Source organism: Arabidopsis thaliana (genome assembly GCF_000001735.4).
Source record: "Arabidopsis thaliana chromosome 1 sequence".
Taxonomy (NCBI): domain Eukaryota; kingdom Viridiplantae; phylum Streptophyta; class Magnoliopsida; order Brassicales; family Brassicaceae; genus Arabidopsis; species Arabidopsis thaliana.
Genome location: NC_003070.9, coordinates 11,074,548 through 11,090,304, shown reverse-complemented (window position 1 = coordinate 11,090,304; position 15,757 = coordinate 11,074,548). Strand labels below are relative to the sequence as shown.

Here is a 15,757-nt window from a genome sequence, read left to right as displayed (position 1 = left end):
CAATATTTAATTTGGTTACGCAAAATGTGAAAATGAGCCAATAATGTATAAACAAGGCCATATGGGATTACCCTTATAGTTAATCAATTCATAAGAATGGCATTTTTTGTTAATAAACCTAAATTTCTCATACCTAACATCAAAGCTAACTATCATATATGGCTTTTCATCATGACTCGCTAAGTAATACAAAACCCCATTGATGCATATCCCTTTACCCTGAGGATAATGGGTTAAGGGACATTGGATATTCCTCCAGCTCCTAATGTCAGAATATGATGAACCGTTTCATAATTAACTGAATTATTGATGAGTAATACATTGAATTGCTTGTCAATTGGATCAAACCCTAAAAATCTTTTGGTATCTCTCCTTGTCCTCAGTTTAGGTAAGATCGCATAGTTTCCCGTGATAGGGTTATCACATGCACGGAATCCTCGTCCTTATCTTTTGAGATCCGCACATCAGGAAAATAGAACAAACCAGAGGCGTAGATACAATCACTTTGGCTTTTAGGGAACTTGGTGTGAAAATCGGCCGTTACTACTACAGTAGACTTCTCATAGTGATTATGAGGGTGAGGTGACGAGTAGAAGAGACACTCATCACCGTTGTATGGTTTTAGGGCGAATAAGAGACGTGGACGAGTCGAAGACATGGTCAGGAACAACTCCTTGAAATCTTGACTGCCAAGTATGGAGGCCCATCGGTTCGACACGCAACAACTCCTCCCGACTGACTTTGCAGGTAATCTCGAGAAGATATCGAGAAAGACATCAATTGGAATGGAATCTAAGGTTTTTTCTCTATTCATCTTCTTATATTGTGATCGGACGAAGTCTATGATTGGTTGGGCTGTAAGAAATTTTTAAAGACACTAAAAAAGTTACAGCCTCAAAATTGAAACAATCTTGCTTTAGCTTTTCTTTTTTTTCTCACAGCCCAAATAATTTTATTTTTTTATTTTGTCTGTAAATTCATGTTTTTCTAAAGCACAATTTAATAATCTTTAGAAAGTCTGTACATTTTTTTCTCTTTCTTTTTTAACTTTATTTTCTCATTTTCTTTAAAAATATTACTATAGTTTTCATATATATATATATATACATATATATATATATATATATATATATATATTAAATTTAGTTTTATGGATATAAATAATAGGTAAATATCTACTTTATGACATATATATAACTTACATTGTTTTTAATATATATATATATATTAAATTGATATTTGTGAATTCAATTATATAACACATAAGTACAATTTACCAATAATATTTATTTTGTATAAAAATACATACAACCATAATCTTATTTTTACAACCAATTTCTTAAATAAAAATATAAAATTAATAAAATCTACTGATTTTTACGGCAATAAAATCTATAGCTATAGTCATCACAAATAAAACAAAAATTTTACAGCAAAAAAATCTACAGTTACAGACGAACCAATCACACACGAAGAGAGCCAATATATAGAGATCGGAACCTAGGGCATTAATTGGTTTGGTTTTGTTTGATTTCGGTTTATAAGATCAACTAAAACCGATCTGTATCTAGTCACTTCGCTCTTCACTAATGTGATAGACTTTCCTCATTAATATGTTATGTTTGAGACTTGCTTTCGAGCATATAAAGAGTTCGCTTGTAGTTTTTTTCATTTTCTTTGTTGTTAATTATTAATCATCTAATAATCAGCTTTGCTCCTCATCTCCAAAACTATACCTAAAAGATTCAAAAACCAACATAAAATTTTTATTAGATATGTTACATTAATGGATATAAAACGCCAAGACCTCTTTGACTCTCTCTTTCTCTCTCTCATGGGAAGATAATCAGTTTATATATAAACCACAACCGGAAACAAAGAAAACAAAGCACATAAAAATGATGAAAAGATTTTAATACCCCAAAACAAAAACACAAAAACCATTAGAGGGAAATTTCACAAGGTGCATGAAACGTTCTTCCTCGACAAATAGCTTCAAGATTTTCTCCGGCGTATGAGCACAAAGGTGAAACCTCTACACCTAAAATTTATTCGATTTTGCATATAAGAAAAATAAATTCGTTGGACAGAAAAGTAAAATAAATAAAAACACAGTAATGAGAAGATTTGTTTTGAGAGTTACCAGTAGCATATAAAGGCACAGAATGTGTTAGAAATCCACCAGCTGCTATAACCCAACGTGTGTGTAACCTTAGAACCAAAAGCCTCGCACTCTCCGGTGTATCAAAATTAGACCCGTTAACATTCTTCACTGGTGCAAACTCCTCTTCCCTTAAAACCTACACATAGCACAACCCAATTTCTCAGTTTTTAATATTTGGTTTCTTTAGTTAGTATATTGTGTAAAAATGAATTGATACTATACCTCAAAAAGTGCGGTTGAAGGAGCATAAGGAAACGAATCAAAAATGAATTGTTCTAGTTTTAGTCCCATTGTGTATCCATTCATAGATGGTATCTTCTTCTCCGCCAAATGGTACCTGCCACAAACCACAATTCAATAACATTTTGACTGCCAGATTCGTTTGTATTTGAAGAGAAACTTACACGCTATCTTTTTCTAGGCCGGTCGCTACTTGATTAAGGAAATCTAAAGTAAACATGTGTAAGCACACCTAAGAAATATGTAAAACACAACTTTGGATTAGTAGTGAAATTCATAAGAATAAGAAGAAGAAGAAGAAGAAAAAAGGAATTTACGTTACTCCAGCAATATTGAAGACGTCCTGTTCGTTGATTAATAGCAGAAGCCATAGACTGATCAAGCTCACTATACTCAACTACTGTCAACGGTCCTCCTTTACCTCTTCTAACAAACACTCCTACCTGTTCTTGAGGATATGCCTGTTTTTTTTCCATACAGAAATATAAAGAAGATGAAGTCTTAATCTTAAAATCTTTCTAGACCAGTTACATTGTATGATCTTATATACCTTCCGCACAACTTTTGCAGCCGAAGCAGCCCCTTTATCGATGAAGTATCCAAGAAAAGTAGGATCAGCTACTCGAACCTGCATTTTCAAGATTCCATATTATAACAACGTTGAGGAAACAAACACATGTCAAGACTCAAGATTACACTAGAGAGCTAACCAGGACATTGTCAACGCCATAGCAATCGACGTATTTAATCCCCCTAGAAGCCATATCCTCTAATAGCCTTGAACACTTTAGCGCTGTAAAAATCTCGGATCAGCATCAGCAACGGTTTGAATAGAACATATGTATGATAGTAAAAAACAGAATCAAAATTTAGTAAACGTACCTGCATAGACTCCGCCGTTACCATCTGGAGCTTTAGCTAGCTGTTAATGATATGTAATTAAACTCATTAAGTGAGTACTGAAAACAAAAGTGAGTGCTTGTCATTTTTTAATTGTACATACACTGAAAGGTGTCTCCATAATAAACTTTCCATCCTTTGTAACGCAGGGCAAAGTACCTTGTTGGAAAAAACTGATCTGTAGTAAGAAGTGATCAAGATTGGTCTAAGAGACGAAGGAAACAACAATAAGGAATGTTTATACAAATAAGCAGCATCTTACTTGATCTGGTTCAAGACCAAAGTACTTGTGACTCGAGAAATATTTTCGTGTCGCTTCATCAGTAAATGGACTAGTCATAATATACCAATGTATTGTAACTGGACGAATTGGACCTGAACGTAAGATATTATGCGGAAAAGAGTGTCAAATATGGCATAACGGTACAAATATCTGTTGGAATATAGAAGAAGCCATGAGTAGTCTCACTCACCTTCACTCACTACTTGAGCAGCAAGTCTTTGAACACACAAGATTCTCTCTGCCTGAATCTGAAAGAGCGATTTCCCTGATGGTAATCCGATATCTAAGATGGAAATAAGTCAATAACTACTTTGTTAAGTAACCATCATGCCTTCAAGCAATGCAACAACCTAAGCTTATTCAGAGCATAACAAAAATGAGAATTACTCACTGAAACATCCTTTTGGATCTGAGCTTCCAAGCCTTGTTCCCTACATTAGTTTCATTACCAAACCATGTTCATTATCAAATCACTCAAGGATAGTTGCAAAACAGTTAACTGGGATATATAAAAGATCTTCTCAAATCTCCGAAACTAAGTAATCAAACCAAACCATGTTCATTATCAAATCACTTGAGGATTGTTGCAAAAAAGTTAACTGGGATGTATAAAAGATCTTCTCAAGTTATGAATCTCCGAAACTAAGTAATACATCAAGCAACACGTATCTTTAAAACCAGATTTTTTTTCAAGCTTCCTTACAACACACGAAACAGAGCATCCTCCTAATATAATAATAAAAAGTTACGGAATCCTATAAAGCATCTTTCAGATCACGTGATCAACATCAGCACCGTTATAGTTAATCAGAAGGTTCCTCCTAGAAAACGCAATTACTCAAAAACACCACCGACAGTGATTTGTCTGAAAACTAATCATGAATTATTGTTTGCCAATATAATAGAACCCATTATTGTCTCTTTTAATAACCCTACTTATCTAAACAACACTTTTATTTCCATTTCAAACTACTATATAGCAATTATATAAAGTACACAACACTACACTAAAGTCTTATAATCTAATTAATTCAACTTTTTAAGTTAGGTAGTAGCAGCATTATTCCAAAACTCCCAATCTCAACCATCAACAAGAGAATCATTTAGCACTCTAAGTAGCAACTTAATTATATAGCTTAAGAAAAATTGCATTATTAATTAATTTTACCTGTCCACCAGATAAAAGCACAACACCTAATTTGCCTTCATAGATAGTTTTTAATCCCATTTTCCACCATTTCTCTCTATCTTCCATTGTTCTACCATCTACTGTCGAAACCCAATTCTCCGGTACCGGTTCAATCGCCGCAACCGGTAAACCTAATTAACCGAGAAAAACCGAGATTATAGTACAATGCATGTTAACTAATTTGATTAGCGTAACGAATTAAAAAACCTTGAGAGTGAAGTGAACATCTAATGATCCGATCTATTCTTGGAAGATCCAAATTCTGTAAGCAGAAAATAAAATAACAGTGTTATCAGTTAATTACGCTTAAACTGAATCTGAGATCCAAATCTTAACGAAGAATCTGGAAAAAAAAAATCGAAATCACGAACCTCAATATCTCTAACGAGAAAATCTTTCTCGTCTGGTGAAAGTTCATCCCAAAGAGAGAAAATATCTTCTTGTCCATAATCTTTCAATCTCTCAACTAAAGCTTGACGCGGTGAAGAAGCCATCGGAGGAGGAGAAGTCACCGCCGTCGTCGTTGTTGTCGCCGCCGTTAAAGCACCATTCTCTCTCTCCATCGACGGTTCTATCATTCTCTATATGCAGATCTCTCTCTCTCTCTCTCTCTTGGAGGCTAAAAACGATTCGGTTTTGAGTTTTGGATTTGTGACGTTTGGCTAAGTTGGTTCTGTTTTTTGGAAGGGATTTTATAATATAAGGTTTTAACACGAGCGGAGCAAACAGTGGCGAAGAAGACAAGAATCAACAAATAATCAATCAACCAACGTGTAACAACTGGAGTTATGAAATGACTGTTTCACCCCTTTTGTTAGTCTCATGCATTCTGTCAGAGCTTTCCGACAGTTTGTTGCCTAGCCCTTCTGGCTTGTTAAGCGGGTTTCGAGTTTCCTTTTCTAATTGTATTAAATACCAAAACTATTCATCTTATATCTACTTTTATGTGATAGAAAATATACACAATTCTGAGAAATATTTACAAAAAAGGCATATTTTGAGTGTCTTGAAATACGACACTTTATACCAAATTTGGTGTATTTGTATACAAATGCCATTGTGTATTGGTATATTTTAGAAAATGTATATGTTTTTATAGAAATTATAAATGCTCATTTTGAAAAAGATATGTGATAATACATATTTCTATTAACAAGACTTTTTAACATAACCAAACTAGATCTTAGTCCTAATCTCATATACTAAGCCGAAACCGGTGAAAAATCGAATAATTTTTCTATATAAAATGTTTATAGTAATCAAAAAAAAAAAACTACAACGATTTTGGTAGATAATGGAATTTGATTCCTCGTTTTGATCCATATGATGAGTTTGTAATCCTTTAGAACAAATTATTGGATCAATCACACACTCTTTCTGGTTTTAGATCTCATTTTCTGATATTATTTTAATATATATCATACGAGCTATATTAAAGTTTATCCACAATAGACGGATCTTTCGATTTATAGTGGACAATATATGACTTATATCATTTGGTTTATATTCCCATTTTTCCTTAAAATATGAATGACCGACATAGTATATAATGGGAACTGTTAATTGCGTGATGGAAAAAATATGTTTGATTGTATGGGGAATTGCGTACGTATTTATGAAACTAAGGTGCAATGTTATGCATGGGTTGTTGGAGTTTATATATAGCATCTTTACGCATATATATGTATTCGAGTTGCTATTTTATTGATACTGTGTAGCGTAATAATAAAATGAATACTATTTGATAATGGTTGAACTTTGGATTCATGCCTAAGTCATGGACTATAACAGGTTTCATGACTTTACAAAATTTTGTATAAAAATCAGTAAACCCGCAAAATGTATTTATATGTACATACTACTGTTTTGTTATTAACATAAAGCAGTGAATATATAATCGAAAACATCACAAGGAAACATGGATACATATCAACAATTTGAAAAATAATAATACAAGAATTTTGGACGGAACCAATGTTTTAAGTATCGTTATGTGTTTATCGTACATTGGGACTGTGCTTATATTATAAGAAAACTGTTATTTAACCATGCAATTGGTGCTCCAACTTAAGATCTTGCCCGACTTCCCCCAAAACGTATAACTTCGTACGTGTTCAACTGCTAGTTTCAAATAAATTGAACGGTTCTATATTTCAAAATCACTTTTGTTATATTTTTGTATGATAATCGATATATCTATTTAAACATGTGGATATACAAATACAAATAAAAAAATAGATGTTAAAAGGATGGTGTTGTGCTTGACAAAAAAAAGGATGGTGTTGTAATATTCATGAAACTGTATGGATTCTATTCTTTTTTTTTTTTCAACTTATAACTTTATTTAGAACTTAAAAGTAATCGTTGTTTACATATGGACTCAGAAAATAAGGACAAGATTGAAACAGAGACCATTGGGTATTCTATTCTTCTATTTAAAACTTCTATTGATATATTTCACTAATCTACCGTTAGGCGTTAGTTACTTAGTTCAAGGTGGAGAAATTGGAGAAAGGTATAAATCGAGTATGAGTTGAATTGGGGCCTCTAGTCTCTAGTGCACCCAACATTACTTTAATTAACAAAGACAGCTAAACAAAAGTAAGATAATTATTAGAAAAATAATGATTACATATTTAAATAATAAATACTATTTTGAAGTTAAGTTTTCTGAACATTGGGCCATCATTGTTGGCTAGAAACAAAGAAAAAAAAACGAACATTTGCCCATCATTTTATTTGGTCATAGACTTATAATCAACTAATCATTGTTCTGTTCTTAATCTAATTATTAGAAAATATCGCATAGAAATGTAAGCAAAATACTAGAGCTGGTGACAAGAGTTTAGGGATTTGGTGAGATGATTATTCAATTGTTACATCAAACTTAGTTAGCCGGACGGTCACAATTTAGTTTGGCCTCATCAATCCAGCCACCTTTAGTGGTATATACCTAATACTTTAACTAGCTAAATATATAAAATAGTTATTAATTGTATATGATTTACAATTTTGATAAATATTATACTATAACACAATTAGAGCGTATCACATCATTTATCATCTGGGCAATTTGTTGACACAAAATTTAATGTTGACAGGAATAATCCATATATTTAGGGTTAAAAGTTCTCACTAACACTTGGACGAATCACTTAACATCATATGTAATTTTGTTTATGAGAATTGTTAGCGTAAAGTTGTACTTATTTTTAGTGAATCACGTAGCATGTTATATATTAGCTTAACTTTTAGTATTTGTTTTTCCTCGGCTCTGATAGCATGTAGCACTTACAAAGCCATGACAAATTTTACAAAGGCTACATTTTACTTGGGACCATAACAATACGTAATGTGGCGCTATACGTAATGTGGATAACTGGAAAAGAGACTAAAACACATCATAATTCATCCTATTTAGGTGTCCGGTTCCTAAATAATAGCTGGACCAAGTTATTCACCCCACCCTTACTGTTTTCATCAAGGTAACCCTTAGGGCTAAGACGACAAAACTTTCTTAGCTTATAACTATATAACCAAGTTCGGCTGTTTTGAACCGTTGCTAAATTGTGTTGTTCTAATAGATCGTTTGGTTGGCGGTTGGCCAAAATAAAAATCCTTACTTTGGTAAACAAATTATAAACGAATATATGATATTGGTACTCTACATGAATTGTAACTATTTTTCCTTGGCTTTGGTTATTCCTTAGTCCTTACCGTTTAACAAAATATGTGATGTGCAAATTTTAAACTTCCTCGCACAACGAACCTGAACTTGATGGTTTCATGCGTTACAAAAAGGGAAAGAAAAAGAACTTAGAAAAATATTGTTTCATGCATGAATCATGAATGGGCTTATGCAGAAAATCCAAACACCAATAAATAAATGGGCCTAGAATACTTCCATTACTTGCCTAATCGTTCTCTTCCACTAAAAGTTTACATGGTTTCATACTTTCATTCATGTAATTTAACTAAACTATAATCACTAATTGAATATTTTCAATTAAACTTTCGGCCATTAGAAAAACATCTTGGGTTATGTTGCTATCGATTGGTTATTGACTATTATATACAGAGTCAAATAGAAATGATAATGAAATAAACAAAAGTCAACCTCAGAAAATTTGGCCACTCAATTTCCTTTTAAATTGTTATTTATTAAAATATGTGAAAGAAGAACAAAAAGATGTCGCAAAAGACAAGAAACTTTTGGAGTGGAATTGGACTCGGATTAAAAGGTATGAATGCCTGAGAAAATAAATAGCGCACCAAGAAACGATAATAAATTAATTAAACAGGCGTGATTATTGATTAATACTTTAAATTATCTTTTTGAAATTAAAAGTTAGGGCCAGTATGGAATCGTAACCCTTTATTGCTAGGTTTCGTGTCACCAAACAAGTAAGCATCAAATTTAAGCTTACGATATAAGTCAATATTACGTACTAGATCGTAAGGGGAAACAAGAAACTAAAATCGACTATCGGTTGTTGTAAAAATTAATCTCCAATTTCTATTAGTATTGGTTACTTATCTTTTTGTGTTATCAATAGGATCCTGCAACAGAAAAGATTTGTGTTTTAGATGTTTTATGACAAATGATAAATCACAACTAATTAAATAGTGTTTTCTTCTGTTATTAATATTCGAAATTGTGAATTCATGACCTTAAAAGTTAAAAGCTTCTTATTATATAGTTTATATGTTACACCAATCAATATGCTTACAAGTTACAACGGATATAATTACTATTTGGTTCATATATTTTTTCACTCTATCATAATTCAAAATTACTGAAAACTGGATTACCCACACTGAGATTTGCTATGGAGTATTATATGAAAATATGTAGATTGGAACAATGAGTGCTTCTGTGTTCGGTAATTTGAAACCTTACAAAATAAATATTTTAATATTCCATATTGCCCCCTTACTTTTGGTTACATAAATTAAAAAGATAATAACGTGTATCAATAATCACGCTTGCATATTAAATTAACATATCCAAGTTAATTTAATTTAAGTTGTTTGGCATCGTGTGCCAACTTTTTATAATAATTGGACGCAGAAAATTAATTAAAAGAAATAAACCCTACTGCCCCTTTCTACACCTTCCTCTTTCGCCCTAAGTTTTTTTTTGGTAGATACGAGAAGCTCTATAATGGTATTGATACAACATGCAAGTAGAAAGCAATCAACTATATGTGAATAATCAGTTTTTAGTTTAGTCTTTTTTCATCTAAACTCCTTCAATTTCGCAATGACTATTAGTATGTACTTTTAGTTTCAATATCAGAAGTTTTGTTATCGGTCAAAAACAAAAATCTAACCTTTTGGTCGGCAAACCAAAATCTTTATTAAAGCTGGGGAGCAAAGAAAAGAAGTTGGTCAAACCTAATGTAGCAAGGGAATCAGCCAAATAATTGGCTTCTCTCGATAAACCAAAAATAAATTATACTATGAAGAGAAGAGAAGACGACGTAAATTTTGTTATATTGGATCTAGAACGAATCATCATAAAAGATTAGCTAGTGACTATTGACTCCGAGTCCGATTCTACTCCTTATGCACTTATGATTGATGAAGCGTGGAGCTTCTAGTATCGTCATGCCTTCTCCCACCAATGCTTGTACAAGAGAATGAAACAACAATTTTTAGGCCTCATTCACGGACTTGTGGCACCCGGCCGCATACACGTGTGGCGGAGGCATATCTTGGTAACACAGGTTGGCCAAATGGTAAATACCAAGTCTGATGACAATGTACATTATGCCAGAGATATGTCTCCTTGTGGCGGAGGCATAAATTATTCCAGTAACTTTCTGGAAATAAAAGTGATATTTAAAATCTTTGAAACTTAGATTAATCTCCAAAATCTATAATGTTATCTAGAATATCATGGTTGAAAAGGAAATAATTATTACTAATAAAAAGATTAACCATTTTTATTATTGTCGATCAATTAGTTAGTATATGATATATATGCTGTTTAGGGAAACTCAAGTTTTGAGTTAGTTGTGTGACTCTGCATGTTGTCCTGTCCAAAGATTAATATGCTAGCTTCTATAGAATTTTAACTGATTGTAAAATATTCCAAGATCCATCTAGTTGCCGAAAAATGTGACAAGTTCATGTAGAGGTCAAACACATCTTCAATTGACGTACGATCTTACGCAGACCGCATATAACACATCCTTCGGTGGCTTATATATAACTATATGTAATTTAAATGTAACGTAGTGGACGTACCCCACTAGCATATAATATTGTCACCACCACCGATCGTATCATATATACACTTTATATTCTCTAATGCACATATCCTAGACTCTTAACCAACAAAATAAAAGAAAGAAGCAAAAAGAAAAAGCTCGAAGATAGGAAAATGTTAAGGGAAGAATGTACTCCAAGTTCATCATGGTGGGAAGATGTTCAACATCATCATAATGATCATGCAAACTCGATTAGTTCGACGTCTTTCTACCATAAGAGTAGTAATAATAACTCACACGCCAACGCTAGCTGTGAAGAAGACAATCTCTCCGTCTCTACCGTACGCGCTTCGAATCGTTTGGACCTAACCGCTGAATCCTCCAATCATCACTCTCTCTCGGCTTCGAATCAGCCTGCCTCCTCCTCCGATGAGTTGCTTCGCGACCATGTAGTATCTTCTCATAATCATCTATGGAGTCTTGCCTTCTTGTAAGCATCTATCAAAACACTTAAATTTTATTTATCTTTTCGAACCATTAACAAATCTTCTTTAGTATCGTGTTCTTACTTACAATTCACATAACGGTTATTGTGGATTCAAAGTTTAGTTTAAGGTTTTAGGTTCTACGCTCCACTCCATAAAGAAATCATCTAGTTCTCACTATTAATACTTTCGTTTGTTTAAAAAGAATGAATGCTCCAGGCCTAAAAATAAAACAAATAAAAACATTAGAAACAAAAGAGAGGTCTAAAAGTTGGTTTACAAAAAGTATATTAGTAGCTCTTTTGAATTATTGTTCCCCAGTAAATGATTTAACGTTTGATTGGTTAGGGTATGCCTATAATTTTGCACTTATGATTATTCATCTTTATTATTGGCCACTCGAAGATGTATTTTTATTCTTATTTTATAATTAAAAGAAGTTTTAATAGTTTATAAAATACTATTTGTTTTTGTTTTTGCGTCTACTGGTTCCAATATCATGTCTTACAATTTTAAAAACAAAGTATAAACGACAACGTAATTACTTGAACAATATACGAAAACGTTATCATACCAAAAAAATATATAAACGAAAGGTCAAATGCAAACCAAATTAAAGTACCACGTTGTAACTTTTTACAATTTCCCAAAATTATTTTAGTGGAAGTTTTAATTTGTAGAGTTTCCTAAGTAAAATTAATAATCTAGCATAACACTAAATTCATTAAAACCAAAAAAAAAATCGAGCCCATATTTAACTTAAGTTTTGTAATACTAAATACCATATTCTTACACACACATTGACATTAATTTTTAAAAAATGGACAGGCCTGGTAGAAGCTTAGGAGATCAAATGATGGATCATCATCATCACATAGCATCAAGAAATTCATCAACAACATCAGAATTACCATCATTCGAGCCAGCGTGCCATAACGGTAATGGTAACGGTTGGATCTATGACCCAAATCAAGTTAGGTACGATCAAAGTAGTGACCAACGGCTGTCAAAGTTGACGGATCTTGTAGGCAAGCACTGGTCAATTGCACCACCGAATAATCCCGACATGAACCATAACCTTCATCATCACTTCGATCATGATCATTCTCAAAACGACGACATTTCTATGTACAGACAAGCCTTGGAGGTGAAAAATGAGGAAGATCTTTGTTACAATAATGGCTCAAGTGGTGGTGGTTCCTTGTTCCATGATCCTATAGAAAGTTCTAGAAGTTTCCTTGATATAAGGTTAAGTAGGCCATTAACGGATATTAATCCGTCATTTAAGCCATGCTTTAAGGCCTTAAACGTATCCGAGTTTAACAAGAAAGAACATCAAACGGCATCTCTGGTACGTATACGCTATCAAATATGTGATATCATTATCATAGCTTGCTAACGACGTCGTTTCAATTTGCTTATTATTTGATAATACGTTGTACTTTAGAATGGATTTAACGTTGATATTTCTGTTGCAATCTTTAACTTTGCTTAAGGATGCTACCATGCATTAAAATTTCTTCCCAGCATTTTGTGGCAAATATATATTCTATTTTGAAAAATATACTAAAATAACCACAAATAATTTTCAGTTTCGAAGATGCCATAAGTTTGAGAAAATTCTCAAAAGTACCACCACTTAAGCTTTTAGGAATTATTTCTAAATGTAAAGTTTGTGGTAGTTGAAATTTCCTTTTTTTTTCTTAGTAAAGTGTTTTTATTTTTCCTTTTGCTACTATTTGCATGGATTGTTTCTTAGCGTAAGAGGTTTCTAGTTCGCCTTTAGAATTGTCATCCTGCATATACAATTCAAATCCACAAAACAATGTAATATTACAAATGAAAGTCTATGTACCGACGTATAAACCCGAATTTGGAAGCTATTTTTGCAGGCAGCAGTGAGACTGGGAACAACAAACGCTGGAAAAAAGAAGAGATGTGAAGAAATTTCCGATGAGGTTTCAAAGAAGGCCAAGTGCAGTGAGGGCTCTACACTTTCGCCAGAGAAGGTAATATAATCTACATAATCTCATTATGTTTTGTGTGTACCTAAGTAAGTCTAAATTCATGCAAAAAATATAATGTGTTTCTTAGGATAACTTAAAAAACAAGTGATGAATCTACTTTAAAAAAAAAAAAAAAACTATACGTCGACAAACACTGAATGTGAAAATAATCTTTAAAAAAAATGTATGATTCGTAATGGGACATATAGATAACAATTGCCCTGATTTTGTATGGTAAACATATGTAAATAATTTGTCACTATTATTTTCATATGATTTGTTCATGTTATGATATTAATTGTTTGAATCATACCGGATAAATAAAATCAAAATTCTAACATTATTTTCGAAAAATAAATGGCAGGAACTACCCAAAGCCAAACTTCGAGACAAGATCACGACTCTACAGCAAATTGTGTCTCCCTTTGGAAAGGTACTACAAAAAAAGACCGTACTCCTTTTCTTTATTTGTTGTCATATTATTTTAAAAATATTTTATTTTTGTAACAGCTTTTAGTTTTTTTTTTTAATTTTATAAATCATATATAGTTCTTCTCTCTTTCAACGTTTCTTTTCAAAAAATACAACGAAGAAAATGAAACATTTCGTTTGAAAACATTTCAGACTGATACTGCTTCTGTGCTTCAAGAGGCCATCACTTACATAAATTTTTATCAAGAGCAAGTTAAGGTAAATTATATACATACACGGTAAAATTTACGAAAATGAAGGTAAATTGTTGCATGTCTATGCAAGCATGACTATCTTAGTTGACTGTTGGTGATTTTAACGAACATGCAGCTGCTAAGCACTCCTTATATGAAGAATTCATCAATGAAGGTAACGTTTATAAAATATTTTCTTCATGACGTTTTAGATAATGGAATCTCTTCAGCTAATTAATCATAATGTCATATGTATGGTTTTAGGATCCATGGGGGGGATGGGACAGAGAAGATCACAACAAAAGGGGACCGAAGCATCTTGATCTAAGGAGTAGAGGGCTTTGTTTGGTTCCTATTTCATATACCCCAATCGCATACCGCGATAACAGTGCAACTGACTACTGGAATCCCACGTATAGAGGTTCTTTGTATCGTTAGTGACTAGTATAGCAAAAAGTGTGTAGAGAGAAAGATTTGATTAAATTATGGTAGTGGTAAACCATTCCAAACATCGATCATTTTATAGGGAGCAAGCAGTAAAACGGGAGAAGAGTATGTGTACATAAAGTATATGCATATTAATCATTGGGGTCACACTTCTTTGATTTGCAATTGTTCTTGCGTAACCTAAAACATTGTGTTATGGTCATATATAGAATAATACATTAATATTGGAGTTTGAATTAGATATACTACAATGTAATAAAAAGTAGTTAATTAATGGCATATTCCTTGTTGATTTCAACCATTTGACTAGGCGTTAGCCATTCAAATGGTTTACTATGATTTTTATTTCAGTTTAGAATTCATTTTGTTAACAAACTTATCTTTAAATTGATTTTTTAAAAATAAACTTAAGCAACACAAATTTTGGAGTTTTTTTTTTCTTTTACATTTTTGTATAGAATAAGTAAAATTGATTGTTCTCTTTGCATCATTTTTGTAGATGGTTTTGATTCGGTTTGAAACGATTTAACCAAATAATAGATGCCACAGCATAGTAAATGGGCTTCCGAGAGCGTATAAACGAATTGGGTTTTTCTATAATTGGGCCAACGATGCCTTTATTTTATAACATGAGACTTAATGCTACACAATACAAACAAAAAAAATGTTTCCGGAAAACCGAAAATCTGACCATATATGTTTTGGAAAATGACCAATAAACTAATTCTATTTGGTTGACACAAGAAAAAAATATGTAATCCTATCAATTTATGAAAAAATACTGAAAACTTATATACGAATTGCAAGTCTAAACTGTCTATTCAATCTGAAATACTTCACTTTACTTAACAATTTTACAAACTCATAAACTATTTAAGTTTTATCAATAGAGTAGATCCAAGCAATTCTCAAAGATATAAAAAAGCATCAACTTAACCATATAAAGATTAACCGAAGTTTATAAGAAATTTGCAATTCGTTGAATCTATACTATCTAAAAGTCGAGATTATAAGTTTTTGATGATATTCACGTAAGATTTTAAACGATCAATCACATTTAAACATCTCATTAGTTAACATAAAAATGATAAGTATATTGAATTATGTAAGTAAACTAAAGCATTTTCGCAAAAATACTCTATTATAGAAGTATATTCAAATTA

The 15,757-nt window shown here is 32.2% G+C and overlaps 2 protein-coding genes and 1 pseudogene across 11 annotated transcripts; 1 reads left to right on the top strand and 2 right to left on the bottom strand.

The window, feature by feature from the left end:
* Window positions 1-379: 379 nt before the first annotated feature.
* On the bottom strand, window positions 380-814 carry AT1G31072 (annotated as a pseudogene). Its single transcript has one exon.
* A 901-nt stretch (window positions 815-1,715) lies between these two features.
* Window positions 1,716-5,639, bottom strand: GlcNAc1pUT1 (N-acetylglucosamine-1-phosphate uridylyltransferase 1). Of its 2 annotated transcripts, NM_102845.5 has the most exons (15): window positions 5,148-5,639; window positions 4,984-5,038; window positions 4,756-4,907; window positions 3,979-4,018; window positions 3,778-3,870; window positions 3,567-3,679; window positions 3,408-3,482; window positions 3,287-3,326; window positions 3,115-3,197; window positions 2,955-3,032; window positions 2,722-2,865; window positions 2,569-2,636; window positions 2,387-2,501; window positions 2,144-2,300; window positions 1,716-2,041 (listed from the first exon to the last, which is right to left on the bottom strand). In NM_102845.5, exons 1-15 carry the CDS (start codon window positions 5,352-5,354, stop codon window positions 1,944-1,946), a joined length of 1,518 nt encoding a protein of 505 aa, NP_564372.3. In that variant the 5' UTR covers window positions 5,355-5,639; the 3' UTR covers window positions 1,716-1,943. The 2 variants fall into 2 exon arrangements, with proteins under 2 accessions (NP_564372.3, NP_001319120.1); NM_001332942.1 differs by having other exon boundaries at window positions 2,387-2,636.
* A 5,376-nt stretch (window positions 5,640-11,015) lies between these two features.
* AT1G31050 (basic helix-loop-helix (bHLH) DNA-binding superfamily protein) lies at window positions 11,016-14,907 on the top strand. 8 transcript variants are annotated; one of them, NM_001332940.1, is made up of 8 exons: window positions 11,052-11,481; window positions 12,305-12,827; window positions 13,369-13,485; window positions 13,847-13,915; window positions 14,107-14,172; window positions 14,284-14,322; window positions 14,412-14,568; window positions 14,674-14,892. In NM_001332940.1, exons 1-8 carry the CDS (start codon window positions 11,165-11,167, stop codon window positions 14,685-14,687), a joined length of 1,302 nt encoding a protein of 433 aa, NP_001321896.1. In that variant the 5' UTR covers window positions 11,052-11,164; the 3' UTR covers window positions 14,688-14,892. The 8 variants fall into 8 exon arrangements, with proteins under 8 accessions (NP_174391.5, NP_001321895.1, NP_001321896.1 ...); NM_102843.7 differs by having other exon boundaries at window positions 11,016-11,481; window positions 14,412-14,907; NM_001332939.1 differs by having other exon boundaries at window positions 13,357-13,485; window positions 14,412-14,892.
* Window positions 14,908-15,757: the final 850 nt, after the last annotated feature.

Coding starts and splice junctions, on each gene's coding strand:
- GlcNAc1pUT1 (NM_102845.5), bottom strand. CDS start 5,354: ATGATAGAACCGTCGATGGAGAGAGAGAATGGTGCTTTAACGGCGGCG. Junction 3,033..3,114: donor ATGGCGTTGACAATGTCCTG/GTTAGCTCTCTA, acceptor TTGAAAATGCAG/GTTCGAGTAGCTGATCCTAC. Junction 2,866..2,954: donor CTGCAAAAGTTGTGCGGAAG/GTATATAAGATC, acceptor GAAAAAAAACAG/GCATATCCTCAAGAACAGGT.
- AT1G31050 (NM_001332939.1), top strand. CDS start 11,165: ATGTTAAGGGAAGAATGTACTCCAAGTTCATCATGGTGGGAAGATGTT. Junction 13,486..13,846: donor CTACACTTTCGCCAGAGAAG/GTAATATAATCT, acceptor AATAAATGGCAG/GAACTACCCAAAGCCAAACT. Junction 14,323..14,411: donor TGAAGAATTCATCAATGAAG/GTAACGTTTATA, acceptor GTATGGTTTTAG/GATCCATGGGGGGGATGGGA.